The sequence below is a fragment of the Crocodylus porosus genome, unplaced genomic scaffold (genome assembly GCF_001723895.1).
Source record: "Crocodylus porosus isolate Cpor-Errol unplaced genomic scaffold, CroPor_comp1, whole genome shotgun sequence".
In the NCBI taxonomy this organism is placed as follows: Eukaryota; Metazoa; Chordata; order Crocodylia; family Crocodylidae; genus Crocodylus; species Crocodylus porosus.
This window is the reverse complement of record NW_017728886.1, coordinates 154768237-154784496: the sequence shown is the minus strand read 5'-3', so window position 1 is coordinate 154784496 and position 16260 is coordinate 154768237. Positions and strand designations below refer to the sequence as shown.

At 38.2% G+C, this 16260-nt stretch overlaps 1 protein-coding gene across 1 annotated transcript in view; it reads right to left on the bottom strand.

Annotated features, from left to right (window-relative positions):
• NUP153 (nucleoporin 153) overlaps window positions 1–16260 on the bottom strand; it is a 45813-nt gene that overhangs the window by 27998 nt on the left and 1555 nt on the right. The window contains exons 3-11 of the mRNA XM_019539551.1: window positions 15529–15777; window positions 13304–13440; window positions 13071–13199; window positions 10639–10755; window positions 10456–10500; window positions 10302–10355; window positions 7684–7830; window positions 5557–5609; window positions 2339–2468 (exon numbers count right to left, since the gene is read on the bottom strand). Of these exons, the coding sequence (XP_019395096.1) occupies window positions 2339–2468; window positions 5557–5609; window positions 7684–7830; window positions 10302–10355; window positions 10456–10500; window positions 10639–10755; window positions 13071–13199; window positions 13304–13440; window positions 15529–15777 (1061 nt within the window). The remainder of the gene's footprint in view (window positions 1–2338; window positions 2469–5556; window positions 5610–7683; window positions 7831–10301; window positions 10356–10455; window positions 10501–10638; window positions 10756–13070; window positions 13200–13303; window positions 13441–15528; window positions 15778–16260) is intronic.

Genomic DNA, 16260 nt, shown 5'->3' with positions numbered 1-16260 from the left:
CAGTAGAACCAACAGAATAGTCTAAGAACTCATAACACTATACATAAGAAAACAATTGAATAAGGAGCCCATACTTTGGAAGGCACATATTTGTCACCAACCCTCCTCACAAATATGATCTTCTCTGTCCATGCACATCACTTATGGTTTGTTTGGGGTTTTTTTTTTAATTAATTTTTTTTTTAATGTTTTCAATTAAGAAGGGAACTTGGTAAACACTACAGCAGGGGTTAGCAATATCTTTGGGCAGAGTGCCAAAAACACTCACAACCTTGACCTGTAAGATGTCATCTGCCCCTGGCAAGTCAACAAGGGAGTTGCAAGAGGCCCAAATCCTTGTTGTGGCAGTGCAGCCCCTAGCCCTTTCCCCACCATCTACCCTGAGACTTGCATGCCAAGGAAAGTGCCTTTATGTGCCACACTGGTAACTTTGCCTGGGTTTGCCTACCCTCCCCCCCAAAAGCAGTGATTCTCAACCAGGGTGCTTTAGTATGAGTCACAAGATAAATGACTTTTCCTTCCCCCTCTCTTCCCCCTCCCTTCCCTGCTTTTCCTTTTGTCTTGCTTATCTCTAACTATTTACATTTTCACTGACATCCTTCCACACTTTTAGCTTCCATCATTCCTTGGAGTCTCAGACCAGCAGAGATTCCCTATGCCTGACAAAGGGTGACTGCACCCAAAAGCTTGCTAAGAACTGTTTTCCAGCTACTGAGTTAGTCTAATCATGTACCCAAAGAACCTTGCCTGAGATTTCAAATAGGAACCCAGTGTCAAACACTTTGACCTGTTGTGGTCTTTTGAGGTTTTCTGCAACAAAATTGCTCTAATACTTATTTAACTCTGACTGTAGAAAAAGGTCAGTGAAAGCTAAGACCCACCGCTTTCCAAGGGGTGCTTTGAATCTAAAAAGGCTGAGAACTACTACACTGGAAATCTGTGAATAATACCCAGGGTAGAAGCAGCTATAGCCTTTGTGCCACCAAAAACATCATTATGGTAGCACGAAGGCCAAGCAAAAAGAGACATCCTGTTCCCTTCTCATGCCACAGATGGTATCAATTTGTGCCACTATTTCAGGAGATGTACGTTAAGTTTACAGCAGGATAGAGCTGTCCATGCTCTTACCACCTGCCTGGGGTAGGTGATCCCAGGGGTTGAATAAGGATGTGAAACGTTAAACAGTTAATCATTTAATTGATAAGCAAAGTGATAGCTGGTTAGCTTACCAGTTATCCTTTAGCTTGGGGCAGGCACAATCTGGCAGGGAAGGTGGGGTAGGAAGCCTCATGGTGCCCCAGCAGGAATTGGAAGGCAGCAAGGCAGGCAGGAGGGAGGAGTGAGAAGGGGAAGGGGAAGGGGCAGGGGCAAGGGGGACTAGTACTCATAGCCTAAGAGGGAAAGAGCCAGTGGCTGAAATATTAATCAATTAAGCAATTAGCTGCTTGTTCACAGGTGCTCCCTCCCTCCCTCAGCACAGGTGGTCTGTGTTGTCTGGCTGGGCTTGCCTCTTTCCCCCACAAGCCCCAGGAGCACCTCTCTGGCTTGCCCCACTTAAAGAGACATGCCCCAGAGAATCTCCCAGGAACATCTCTGTCAGCAGAGAACACACTGCCTGTAGTTCCACAGGATCAGGCCTCTGTACGATGTGGAAAAACTGGCAACGTCTTTTGCCCAATGAAGCAGATCAGCTGTGGAGGGACACATCTGTTTATACCCTTAAAGACAAACTCATTTAATACTTTGACCTAGAGTGCTGTCATATTTTATTCCATTTTCAAATCTTGGTTTGTTCCATACAGCGTTACACCATATAGAAGGATATTATTATTAATTTAAAGAATACTTAATTTGCTTACTGGTAGTTATTGCCCATGTCAAATCTTTGCAACTACTATACATACAAACCTGAAAACTCTACTTTCCCAGCTTTCTTGTATGAGGACTTATTCATTCCACTGTTAATAAAGTAGCTTTACAAGTCATAATCCCCAAATATGTCCAAAATTTCCAAAAGTAGTCTATATTTTTGGGGTGTGAGAACTGATACACTAACTTGAGAAATATAGGCCTCCTATTCAGAAGCAAGGATCACCTGCAACTTCTACTAAATTCAGCTCAATGGGACAGTGGAGTAACTAAGCACTTGTGAAAATAGCCCCCCCCCCAATCAAACTGCTCCCAAAATGAAGGTGCACAGAGAGGGTTTTAACCATTCCAGCCTATGTAGTTCAAAAAGCTAACTGTTTTGTAACCATTAATTCTATCTGGAGCCTCTAATGAGCCAAGTATACATATATTTGTGATGCAGTAGCACAACTGGAGTAAATTCACCAACCTGTTCTTGTCCAGGTTTCAATATATAGTGTAGGCCTCTTTCTCTTCTCATTTTGCCGCCACCGCCGCCTCCTCCTCCTGAAGACAGTCCATTAGAGGCAGGACTACTGAATTTGGGGTATGTAGAATTGCTGGCACAGAGATAAACAATGTATGATCAGAGCAAGCTTTTTATTACCTACTTGCATCAAGCTCTGCGATTTACTGGATCTGTTCCCCTTGCAGAGAAAAATGTCCTGTGTTAACGAACAAAGTGAAACGCAAAGCTCTGTGCAAGTTGTCTGATGCTGTTCAACTAGATTTCCCAAGGAATAAGAATTCTTCTAAAACACAAACAGTTACAAAAAAAGTTGAAAATAAGTTAAGTTAAGCAGACTGTCCCCATGCTCAACACAAACTTAAGTCTGAGCCAAAAGACAGAAAACAGGAGAATTAAGTAACTATTTTCCTACATCCCTAATGGGACCTTCAATACAGCCACTCAAGTTGGTCTTTACTTCAGCAGTGAACCTTTGGTGATGGAAAAGAGGAAGGTCCTATGTGCTAACACCGTCAAACAAAGCCTTCGTGAAAGAGAAAGGGATTCAAGGAGGTCCGGATGACTGTCCACAGCTCAAGGCAGAAACTCCAGCTTGCGCAGCTTAACAGAAGCCTTAGAAGCTGTTACTTCTTTCACAGGGCTTTCCGCTGAACAAAGGCAGCATTTGCTGGTCTGCATTCCAGAGTTCTTTTCATTACACTGACTGATAAACCCCTTATACAAATCAGCACTTTTCCTTTTTCTGCCAAAAGCTTGGGCAGAACAGCAAAAAGAAAGACTTCCTAACTCAAGTGTAAAAGAGAAAAGCCAGCAGACAAAATGAATGAAGTAGGGAATGTGATTAAGCAAAACCCTCATCAGAGAAAGAAGAAGTGGGTACAACACCCAAATACCCAACGAACAGACTTATATATAGAAGCTCCTCTCCTGGCCAAACACATGACTGTTGAAACAGAAGCTTTCACATATACTTAAATCTAGGCACTAGGTCAAGTTCCCCATGAGACTGAAGGCATGGCATAGGCTTATGCTTCTGAGATACTCTAGTATAATACAGCAGAGCCCAACCCAGATTTCTGAAGAAAGAAGGTATGCACCTCCATGCAAAATATGTAGCCCCCCTTTTTTTTTTTTTTTATATACACCTATGAATTGTTTATGCAGAATCACACTTCTATCCCTCTGGGAAAGAGTGAAATCTAGAAGTTCTTATCTAGAGTTAAGAGCTAGGAAATTTGTGGTGGGCCAACCAAACAAGAGATTTACCAGTTGCAGTGGATTAAATCCAAGAACCACAGTCCAGAAACTACAAAGTTTTGTGTACCCTGCTTTAGAAAGCACCATCTGTATTACCAATTCAATTTCATCTTCATTTCCTGGAATTTCCCTTAAGGAGGTCCTTTGCAAAAGAAAGGAATCAGAGAAAGCAGAGAGCCAAGGCAAACTCAGAGTAACATTGTGCAGGCAGTCCTCAGATTTATGACACAACGGTTCCTGAAAACCACATCTTAAGTCAAAATGTTGCAACTCGAAACCAATTTTCTCATAAGAAACAATGTTATAAATGGGGGATTGGTTCCAGAAGCAAGACCTGACACCCTATTTTCACTAGAAATACCCCAGAATTTTGTACTCGATCAATTATAGATGAGTAATATAGCTACTTTAATGTATTTATATTGTAAATAGCAATCATATTGATTTGGAAGGACTTCTTTGTGGTGACTTTGCCGGAATTTTGAAAGGCTCTTGGTTGGACTTTTTGAAGGGTTGTTGGCTGGAGTCTCCTCAGGAGTCCTGGCTGCAGGTTTTTCTGGAGTCTTGTCTGCTTTCTTAAAGAAAGTGTCCAAGGAAGTTTGGACAGATGTTCTTTAGGAGATAAGCAATGCAACAAACTTGTTCACTGGCGTAGTGTTGCATTGGATCAAGCGTTGTTGAGTTGAAACTGATGTCATAAAGCTGAAGTAGGGTGTCAATTTATAAACACTGTAAGTGCAAAATGTTGTAGCTCGAAATGTTGTAATTCAAGGACTGCCTGTATTTAATGATGGCTACACTAACATGCTGTGGCAAAACCTTAGAAAGATCTCAAAACCCTTTTTCAGGAGAGGCTGTTGTGGACCCAATAACTCTACATGAAAATGTTGTAAGCATGAAGCTTTTGCTTTTCAAGATGAACTGGCCAGATGATACTCATGGTCACATCAGACTGTACAAGCGCCTTCAGTCTACAAAAACAAAGCTGCAATTTGTCCAGTATGCAGACAGGCAGAAAAGTATCACCTAAAGAGGTTTGTGTTTTGTCTGAGAAGTCATGTCCTTTTCCACAGAAAACACAGCTAAAAAAATGATACGACTTACATGCAGAAAAATGTCTTGCAAAGATGTACCATCTTATACCATAAGCATCATGCCTACAAGCAACTAATGTAGCATCTGGCTGTTGAGTTTATACATTCTTCAGTATCATAAAAGAGGAGAAGGTGAGGCACTGCAGGACAAGTTAAATGACAGTCTATTGCACTGGGGTTTTAATTTTAAGTTCTGGGAAGTAGAGTGTTACCCTGGGTTATGTTAGACCAAGGTTTTAGGTCTCAGCCAATTAGGAAAAATGGGGCTGTAATCTACAGAACATTAAGATGAATGAGGAAAAATAATTCAATTGTGAAATGGTTTATTTCTGCATCATCTAATCCTGTTAAAAATACGTATGGACAGAATTGCTAAAACAGTTCTGGTAATTCCTGAAATCTTGTTTAGCCAGCTAGAAAACTGTACAAGGGAAAAGAACTGAGCTTCAGAAGCCACAGAGCCCCCTCTGCAGGAGTGACATTGTATTCATTTTCTTCCCTGTTTTATTTGCTGGTAAGAACACGTATCTAGTCCAAAAGGTTTGCTGATATATAGTTTTATTTTTATATCCTCCTTCCGTTTCTCTTATTTCCTATTTATATGCATAGCTTGTATCAAAACATTAGATATTTCCCACCTCATTCCCAGGTTACAAATCTTAAAAAAAACAAACAAAACCCATCGTCCATCCTGTTGTAGGAACAAGAACTATTTGTTATACTCTGTTCAAAAGCCTGAACGTGTAGATTACATTTAATAAATCACAAAGGTATGCATCACCACTCCATCCTAATACGTGGTTTAGGATAACTCTAGATTTGACATACCTTTCAGGTGGTTCTGTTCGCAGTTCTATAGCTAGATTTTTCTCCCTCATTCCCTGCAAATATAAGATAATAAAATTTGAGATTTTAGTTAATTGCAAATATGGAGAAATTATTTTAAAAACAAAGCTAAATTGCTCTGTTGGAAATCTTATGTTAATCCTGCTTCTTTTATTTGTAGCAGTCACTATAATAACTAGAATTCCACGTCACTGTATCCATTTAGACGCACAAGTTAATTCACTAGTATATTAACTTCAATTAAAGTAGAATAAATTAACAGCCATCTATTCCTTTTGCGTATTAAACTTAGGACAGAGTAAATTCTTCATATTAAACAAATTTTACTACCTTGGCCTGTACCCCAAACCTAATAAGTACTAATTATGACAAACACCTGACTGCAAATTATATAATAAATTATATTGACCTAAAACTGTGATGACTTACCACACAGGCAATTCAAGAACTAGTACTTATTGACAATCATCTGTGCCAGACTCACAGTGAAACTTTTTAATTAAAAACCATGCCATTTTAAGCATTCCACTTACCAAAGGAAAAAAAACACAACTGCTATCACTCTTAACTGAATTTTCTTTCAGTGCAAAAGACAGATTGTGCACGCTAAACTAACAGATTCATAGATGTTAGCATCACAAGGGAACAGTGTGATTATCTTGTCTAGTGGGGGCCAACCCTTCTGGCAAGCATACCACCAATTAAGCTTCGTATTCTCCCCGAGTGCTACTCCAATGCCCTTCCCCTGCCTAACCTGCTCCTCTGCTTTGTCCTGTCTATTGTAGTACTTGCTTGCCACCTCCCAATCTACAGTGTGCCACACAAAAGAGGCTGCCTATGCCATTTGTGGTACATATTGTGCAGGTTGGCCACTCCTGACCTAGTCTAACCTCCTACAAAAAATATCTTGTAGAATTTCACTAAATTCTAAATCAAGCTCATAATTTAGAGTTATAGTATTTGTCTCTTAAAGAAAAATGTCCATCTTGATTCAAGATGGAGTGACAGAACATCTCTCACATACTTAAGTAAGCTTTTATCCTTATTTCTAATCTGAATGGTCTAGCTTCACCGTCTAGGCTTTGGACCTTGAATGCCTTTGTCTGCCAGATTATAAAAACTCTTTATCAAAAATATTCCCACCATGCAAGTACTTATGGACTAAACAAGTCACCCCTTAACCTTCTCTTGGATAATCTAAATAGATTGAGCTTCTTAAAATTGCCCACTGTAAGTTTTCCAAATTTCAAATCATTCTTTTGTACCCAAGTTTCCTAATTTTGAAACAGACATCAACTCACCAATCCCCTATAAAAATATCAGTAATACCACATATATTATTCCTATAGGAGGAAGAGGTAGAGAGTAAAGATAAGCTAATTATGGTTCCAAACTTAAAAACAAACAAAAACATTTTGCCTTAGTTTTTAGTAAGAAGGAAGGTAAACATGGCAACAAAGACAGGATGGTCAACAGAAATAGCAACAACTAAATCTACCCTAACCCAAAGTGGAAATGATATTCAAATATCTTATTGTAAACAAATCCTGAAGATTTAAATCATGGATGGGATTATCCAAAGTGGAAGTACAAATCTCATGCAAGAACTTTGGCAAATGAGGGGACACTGCAAAAGCTTATTCCTGAGTCCATGATGAAACACACCAACACCGAATTACCTTGTAGAAACTCACAAATGAAATCACCTGGGATGTACAATTTAAACAGGGATAGCTTAAATGCAGATTTAATATACAAATAATCCAAACTGTGCTGGATCATTTTATCAGCAGAAATTTCTAGCCAGGCTGTCAGAGAAGTACTCATAAATAGGCCTGAACATCACTACACAATTATTTTATTATTTCAGCTCAAAAACAGTCCAAGCCAACAGTATATTATTACACTGTGTATACAACCTACCAACCACATACTGTTTCATAAATACAGTGCAATACAAACAAATTGAAATGTTCTTTGCACAAAGATTGCTACTGTCCTAAGTATTACCTTGCATTCTCTATACAGTGTAGGTATAACATACTATGATAATATTTATAGACATTCCAATGGTAAGCTGTGCAAATATGAACCAGAAAGCATACTTACTTTGTGCTTTATGTCTACTCTCTGTCGAGCTTTGCCTGACTCAGCAGTAGGAGTCAGAGATGGTTTAAAATACTGGGACCGGCTCATTGACAAAGAAACGGTCTTCGGTGTTACAAGTTTCTGGACCGGTGGGAGTTGGGATTCCACCTTTAGGACCAGGATTAATCAACACAGTTAATTTGGTTTTGAAGGTAGGAAGTGTGTTTATTTTAAAAGTGCTTTTATTTAAAAAACATGAATTAAATTAGTTACCTATTCCTAACCCAATCACTACATTCAGTGAAAATGCTTAATGTGCTAGAAAGGTATTCAACTTGCGCGGGAAAGTTAAGAAAGTCAAGAAGGGTAGTCTAGACATGCCTAAACCTAACACACCCAGATTCCTCAACTAATTTTACTCTGTTAGGGGCACCATAATTCACTTAAATCATCATAGTATTTTCTTGTACTACACACATACGGTTAGATTTATACTCTGTATAAACCAGAAACAGATTTCTACATTAAAATGCTTACAGATAGGTAGTCAAACTTCTGATGTTGATTATTCCAACAAGTTCAACACCAGAAAGCTACAACAACATTATAGTTAAGCAAGCCCCCAAACTCTTTGAATACATTTGAAAATTTTACCCAATTTAATTCTCAAGCAGCATTCCAAAAAAAAGAATACTCTCAAGTCAACTATAACCCAAAATGTCTATTTCACACAGACCACTCTTTTACAGAACAGAAACAGCTAAGGATAGATTCATTTATTTTCCATTTTAAAATATTTTAATGGGAAGTATTTGTTTAAAAAAAAAAAAAATCAGTATCTGCTGCACAATATTTGAAGTTTATACACAGCTGTACTAAAGTATTAAACAGACTTCCCCGATTTGTTTAAACTGACAAAAATGATGGATAAAACAAAAATAGTGAAAGCAAGCTGAATTTGATAGAAATGCTTACCTTGCACTAATCTCATCTAAAGTTTTGTTATTAATATGGAGTAAAGAAGTGGTCTAGAATGATTTAAAAGTCGATCCTACTGATTTTTTTCCATTTAATGCAAGCCATTTCCAAGACTAACTACTTAAGAGAAAAGCATGGTTTTTGAATTCTTTTAAAAACTGCATGTTTATGTAAAACTTTGTATAGTTTTACTAGCCCGTTGTGAACTTTTCAATGCATTTTTAAATATACATTACTCAAACACTAAAATGAAAACTAGTTTATGGTTGTAGAGCACTAATGTCACTGGCCTATACTGAAGGATACTGGAATTAAAAATGTATCACCCTACTGATCTCACTATAACAGTTTTACTTAAGTGCACAAGTGTTCTGTAAGCAGTCTACTCTAACACCACAAAAACCCTCTTTTCTTGGGCAACTATTACTACTGTCAAGGACTTTCTATTTCTTGCCAAACATTTAAACTTTATGAATAGACAATTCTTCCCTTTTCACATAGAAACAGCTGTGTACTACATTTGTTTAGCTTCACATCCCCAGGATCTCCGTTACATAACTGACAAATGTTTTCTAATGCCTCATCACAGGTGCAGTTCTACAATTTAAGCTGAGAGCACTTGCTGTTTTGTTTGCAGTCTGTTTACATGACACTTTACATTTACAAAAGGACATCCTACACTTTGTGGCGTTCTTATACCTTCTTTTCAGTATATACTAAAGATTGAGATTTTTCAGGTAAATTTTCAAATGCAGTAATACTTTCAACAAAGGGAGCAATACAAAGAACACACTCTACTCCCCATGTAAGCCTCATGCAATGGAACACCATGGAAGGAAGGCAATCTTTTCATTCTTAGACTAGCTTCTTGGTAAAGCACTGTTGGACTAAACTTGAGGGTATTTGGATTCATTTGCTCCATATACGAGTCCAATGTTAAAAAGTATCTAAAAATCTTGAAAAAAATCTCTATTAACATCTTTCATTTCTTGACTACAGCATTATCAGTAGTTTAGACTGGCTTGTTTAGGCAACACATTTTATCATTCATTTAAATATGCAAGTCTGGCAGAGCCATTTTCACCATTTTTTTAATGGCATTTCCTCAATTTGGCTGTACAAGGTCTCTCTAAACACAACTGCCTAGCATAGCCACAGCTTACTTACCTCCAAGTGGCAGAAAGGGGTAGAGTTTAAGTCCAAGTTCCATATATGCTTCCCTGAGTAAGCATTTACAAAACACAAGACACAAAGAGCTAACCTACCTGGCTAATGCCCCCGAAGTGGAGTGGACAGTCTCCACAACCCTCCCAACTAATACATGGAGACATACTTGAAAACTGAACACACACCTAAACAAGTCACACAGCATTACCAATTTGTACCCTACTGCCAATTATCCCCCTAGATCTCCAAAGTAACAAAAACATTTAAATTTAAATCAGGGGTACGCATATCCCTGGGGGTACTTGGGAAGCCCCCAGGGGGTAACATGGCAGTGGCACAGAGAAGCAGGGGGCACGTCTGGTTTTCCCACAAGCACTTCTGGTTTCACTGGTGTGCACGGCGGAACCACCCCTGTCAGTTCACCAACCAAGAAAGATTGAAAATCCGCTATTTAAATTAGCTATCTGCTGTTATGGGATGACAGTAATTCTTACCCGTTTTCTTTTTGAATGGAAGCCAGTAATATCCAGCACACTCCTGTCCATAGGCTGAGAAAAAAAAGAAAGCAAGCAGAAACATTTAAAAAGAAAACTGGTCTACAGGTTTCTATGTAACAAAACAGAGAAAACAGTTCAGAGATCAACTTACAGAAGAGTGTGGAGAAGAAACAGAGGATGGAATCCTTTTAGCATCCTGTTGAATAAACATTACAATAAAGTTACACTATGAAAAGTATGAAAACCTTGTTTAAAGCTTATCTGATACAAATGTGCTTAGAGGGTTCCATGTGCTCATGAAACAACATAGAATGGAGTAATAAAAGCCATTTACCGCTAAAGGACTTGACATCTTCTCCAAAGACTGCAAGATGCGCCGTGCCGTGGAACTTGTCACTCCATAGGACTGCACATTTGCTTGCTTTGCTTTCATTTGTCTTCTTACCGGCATCTGAAAAAGTTAGCATTGCACACTTAACTGCACTGGATTTAACACTCATGTCTTGTGTTAGATCCCATTATTCTAGGACAGACAGGGGGAGGAGGGCAGGGGAATTACTACTGACAACCAAAACCTAGAGACCTACTGAAGTAAATGGGAACCTATTTACTTTCCAGTAAGAATTGAATCATATTCTCCACATGCCTGAAAGACAGGTGTAGGACAAATATGAAGAATCTAAAATTCATATAAATTTTAGTCAATATTTAAGAAAGCTGTGAAGACAATAACATATCTTTTTTAAAGTAGGGTAGAAAAAAAGAATGTAAAGTTGAGACTGATATTACACAGAGATTATAAACGTTAAGTGGGTAAGCAACATCAGATTTACATGGTAGTATGTAAATAAAGCATCTTAACCAGATTACATCATCCTCAGGAATTCCAGTTTTCACTTTTTCATTAATTTATTCTCACAGCCTATACTTTGGCAATGACAGTACCATACAACTTGTTTAAGAGGACAGATACGAAATTGTAAAGGGGTAAAAATAAAGTAAAATTAGCAAACAGTAATCGGTTATGCTAAATGAGCAACAGGAAGCCTAAAATAACATTCCATTAACTTACCTAAATATTAATTTATTATTTGTCTTGCATCGCCACTATGTAACCACAAACTAATTTTACCACATTGCTGGTATGCCCAGGCAGGAAGCAAAACAGAATAAGTAAATGATACTGGGTGTAATCCTCATTACATTTTATTAGCACTACAAGAAGTAGGATTTACTTTAAAGGAAGCAGGACTTTCTTTTCCTAGAACCACTGAATTTTAGTTTTGACTTAAGTTTTTTAAAAATATAATCAATAGAGGTAAGGAAAAAACAGAAGTATTAGGGTTTGTTTGTTTTTGGGTTTGTTTTAAAATGAGGTTTCAGACCAAACAGCACCAACATGTTTCAAATGTTTCAGAGAATAAGGAGCTCCTAGGATCCTGCATTTGTTTAATGAAACTTACCTCCTGCTCCATTTATTTCACAACTAACAGCTAAAGAATATCAGTTTCACTAGGTAGCTGCAGGGGCCCCCAGTGTTCCCCTGCTCTGGAACAGAATTGACAGGTAGACTCTGTCTAGGGACCACAGATCCTGCACTTCCATGACCTGGTAAAAGTGCATCAAGCCCAAGATGTTCTGAATGAAACAATAAGAGTTCTACGAACAGGCATTTTTTTTCAGCCAGTCCTACCAATCAATCCCTATTGGCTGTTTTCAACATTAATTAGGTTAGATTTTGTTATCTATTTCGTGGGGTGGATAACATTGCTTTGATAGTGCCATGCACAGCTAGTCAAGTTAAGTACGTTGAAATGGATTTTGCTTTTTGGTGTCTATCTTAATATAGGTTTCTCTCGTTTTATGCTGTACACGTGTCCCTGGAAAACAGCGCATAACTTGAATTCACATAAAGGGAACACACTTTACTATATAACAAATAGGGATATGCTCCAAGGCCTTGAATGTACTGACCCCCAGGCCCATTTGTAGCACTTTTACAAGACAGTTTTGGTACTCACCAACAGCAGACAATACACACAAGCACAAGGCACTCTCACAGTGGGATTGCAACTACAGAAACACATTTCACAGATAATGAGCGAGGAGCACAGATCCACAGGAGACTATGTTTTGGTGCACATCACTCCCACAATGCACTGCACAAAGCAGCTGACTGTGGGCTTCCACCACACCAATCGCATCAGAGTGAATGTACGTAGCATATAACCTACATACAACCTACACCCTTTAGCATATAATGAATTTTTGGTATACAAAGGGTCATCGGATAAGACTGAATTTGCACATACAGGACCCATATAAAGCAAAGGAAACATGTATTGCATTTAACATTGTACCTTAATCTCTGCTGGAGTGGAGTGCAAAGAAAAGGATCAGCACAGATGCGTTTTTTGTAAGTATACCACTAAATACACCTCTAAATAAAAAATAAAAAAATAACCAGGAGCAGCAGTTTTTGTTACAGTTAAGGATGCTTAGTTATTTTTGCATATGCATACGCTGTGTGCAAGCACAAAGTTTATGAATGTAAAACTTTATGCAACTGTAACTATAGCAGGTTGACAGCCCTAAGTTATGTACCACAGCTTAGATGTTCTTTTACAAACAAGAAGATGCATTTTGCAATAATTCACTGATCACTCTCATACCACATCACATACTTGAATGGGGATGGCTAACCTGTGGCACAAGTATTACATTTCAGTTGCTCTTTACTACCCACCTCGCTCCAGTTTCTCTTACCTGATAAGGAGTAATTCGTGCTTTAGACTGCCTGGCGGCTGCAGCTGCCCCACCATAAGTGGTTTTTCCAGGATAAAATGGAGAATCCCCAAGCTGGCTTGTCTTAAGGACAGAAGTGTTACCAAATGACTGAAGAAAGACACATTGAGAAAGTCAGCAAAATGGATAAAAATAACACAATTAAAAAAAAATAAAAAACCCCACCAAATCCCACAACATCGTGCTGTACTTACAGGGGAGAGAGCTCCAAAAGCTGATAAGTTGAATGCAGGTTTTTTAGAGCTGGTAGGTGTATGTTGTGAGAGGGAATGAGATCGTTCTGCTTCTGCGGACCAGAGAGGTGGTACAGTATTTTTTGAAACTGCTATATCTGACAAAAAGATGTATGGTATGCATAAATACCTTGAGTGGGTTAGGGCCTTAGTTGCATTATAAAAGTTATAAATTTAAAGCAAAGTTGATGTACACAGAAAACTAAATATAAATTTGCATTAAAGAAACACATAATAAAATGCCACATTAGGTCCCAAGTCATTCAACACCTAGTTTCAGAGTTCTCTGAACAGATTAATCTTACAATATTCTGTTAACAATCTGCATCAGAAAGTGCAAAGTCTCACATAATTCATGAACCCAGGTCCTAGTCATGTAAATCAATACAGAACCAGCCTTTGTATTGGAAATTATAAGCACTAAACAAAGCTCAGACTGATGGTTTTACTAGGAAACTCTTTCAGAAGGACAGAAATTATAGTAACACTTGCATTACTAATGGCATACAAAATTCTCATAAGCAGATTAATCACTTGAGTTCAACCCAGGGTAGAACTGGTGGGTCTTAAATCTGGTTCTTCTGCAGTTAATGTTCTTATTTAAATTTCTAACAAACTGTCCACTCCACTGAAAGCCACAAGCATTTTCTTGTTTGTCCTGAGCCTGCTAATAAAAAGCAGAAGTATACAGACAACTACTGTGGACTCCAAGGACAGCCTCCCCCTTAAAATAAGGGGGAGGCATGGTAAACAGAAACCTGCTTCCACAGTCTGTGGAAGCCTGCGCTACTGTTGTCTGTTCTATCTGGCAATTATTCTGTAGTGAAAGGGCTTAAGTTTCCAAAAGTCTTAGTCAATAAGATGTTAAATAAAAACGTCAAGATAACATTTGCCCTAGTGAATTTTATATTCAAGAAAGATGACAGGCTTGATAGAACTGAGAACTGAAATCCTCCATCTGCAAAAGATAAAGCATAAACAGTAGAAGCTTGCCTACTAGCTACCCTAAGAGCAGTAACCCAGCCCATGTGCAAACCAAATATTTGAAAGTCCACAGCAAACAAGCTTTATGCTGTGGACAGATGTAACATTTCAAATGTGTCAAAAAAGAGAACGTGTAGAAATAAAACACCTGATAAAAACGCTCCAAAGCATGACAGAAAATGTGCCTAGAGGAAGCAGGTACTAATTTTGTGCTATTTCGTTCTGGAACAAGTGTATATGGTGTCTTCTCTGGCATTCCACAATGCTGCATTCCTGCCTCATCTCCCCAAAGCAGCTAGGAATCTGACCTTGTGGTAGAGGTGATATCTTTTATTAGAACAAATAGATTTTTGCAAAAAAAGCTTTAATTGCAAGCTCTTTTGGGTACAAATACTCTTCTTCAGGCATAAGAGAAAAGATTATAAAAATTTCTTACAGGTAGAAATGAAAGTTCATATTTCATAGGAGAGTTAAAGGTGTGGTAAAATCTCCTGTTTGACACAGCTCGATTTATGCAGGTTAGGCTCAGAAAAAAATTGAAACAGTCTGTTTACTTCAACATTGTTTGTTTGGTGGCAAGCAGGATGTAGTCATATTTTCTTCTGGTTATGACGTTTCATATTTCACAGAAGAGAAAAAGGATGGAATGCTAAAGTAACTAGGAGCACTCACTGAGTGTCCACTATATGCTCTTCCTGCACTTTGTTGCAGAGGCAAGGTAGGAGCAGAGCTACAGGCTGGATGGACTTGCTATCCACACCCCCCACCCCAGCTGCAGAACACTGAGGGCCAGCCCAAAGATTCTGAAGTGCTCCAGTGGTGGGATGTGCCAGGAGTCTGTCTATGGCTGAAAAACTCCATTTTTTAAGATGTTTCAAACCCTGTTACCCAATAAAATATTTCAAATATTACATCTGTCTGCACCCTTAGTAGCTACTCTCCAACCTTTGAACTGAATATAACCTAAACAATAAGCTTTACTTTCCATTTATGACAGTATCTTTTAGTATATCTATAAAAAAGTTACAACATGATACTTAATTTTACATTTTGGTATCTAACTCTTGCATATCAGAAGCTTATACCCAAGTAACAGACAAATTTCTGTTTTCCAAGGTGACAGATCAAACATGTAAAAAATGCAATGCATCTGTTATGAACAGAATTGGGCAAACGAATGATCCCAGTAAAATAAATGCTACCTTTATCAGATGCCCTAGAAGAGAAACCACTGGTAGTTGAGATGTTATCATCATCATGCTGAGAGGTAGAATCTTTTATTTCTTTTACTAAGGAGAGTCCAGAACTGCCAATGCCAAGAGCAGAGGATGTGGAAGGTTGACAGTGTGGTGCTGGGGAATCCAACATGGTGCAATTCAGATGACTTCGATGAAGAGAGGGCCTTGTTAACACATCTGAGAAGTTTAATGCAGATCTACTTGTGGATGGTTCTAGAATAAGATAATACAATTAGCAGGTAAGGAGTGTGTGGGAGCATAAGTCAAAAGCTGTTTTCTATCAACACTCTTTTTCTACTGCCAAGTTTCATGTACAAAAATAGAGATAAGCCAATTTTAACTTCTTCCTCACCCATATAGGGTTTCACTTAACTGTCTGTTAGCAGAACAACAACATGCAAGTACTTAAGTTAGTGCAACATTAAATATGAAATTGTTAAACTACAAAGAAGTCAGGAAATTCAGCATCAAAGGTTTAAATTCTAACCTACCTCAAGCTCAAAGGCCCCATTATAGAATAGTTATCATACAAAGCCTACATCAATTTATAAAGCATGATGTGTGTTTCTGTGCTTCTAAAATGACATTGAAAGTGATGAGATGTAACAATATACAATTTAATTTCTAGACTAAGAACAAATATTAATTACCATTTAAAACATAGGCATAATAGCATAGGCTTTTTTTCCCCCCCCC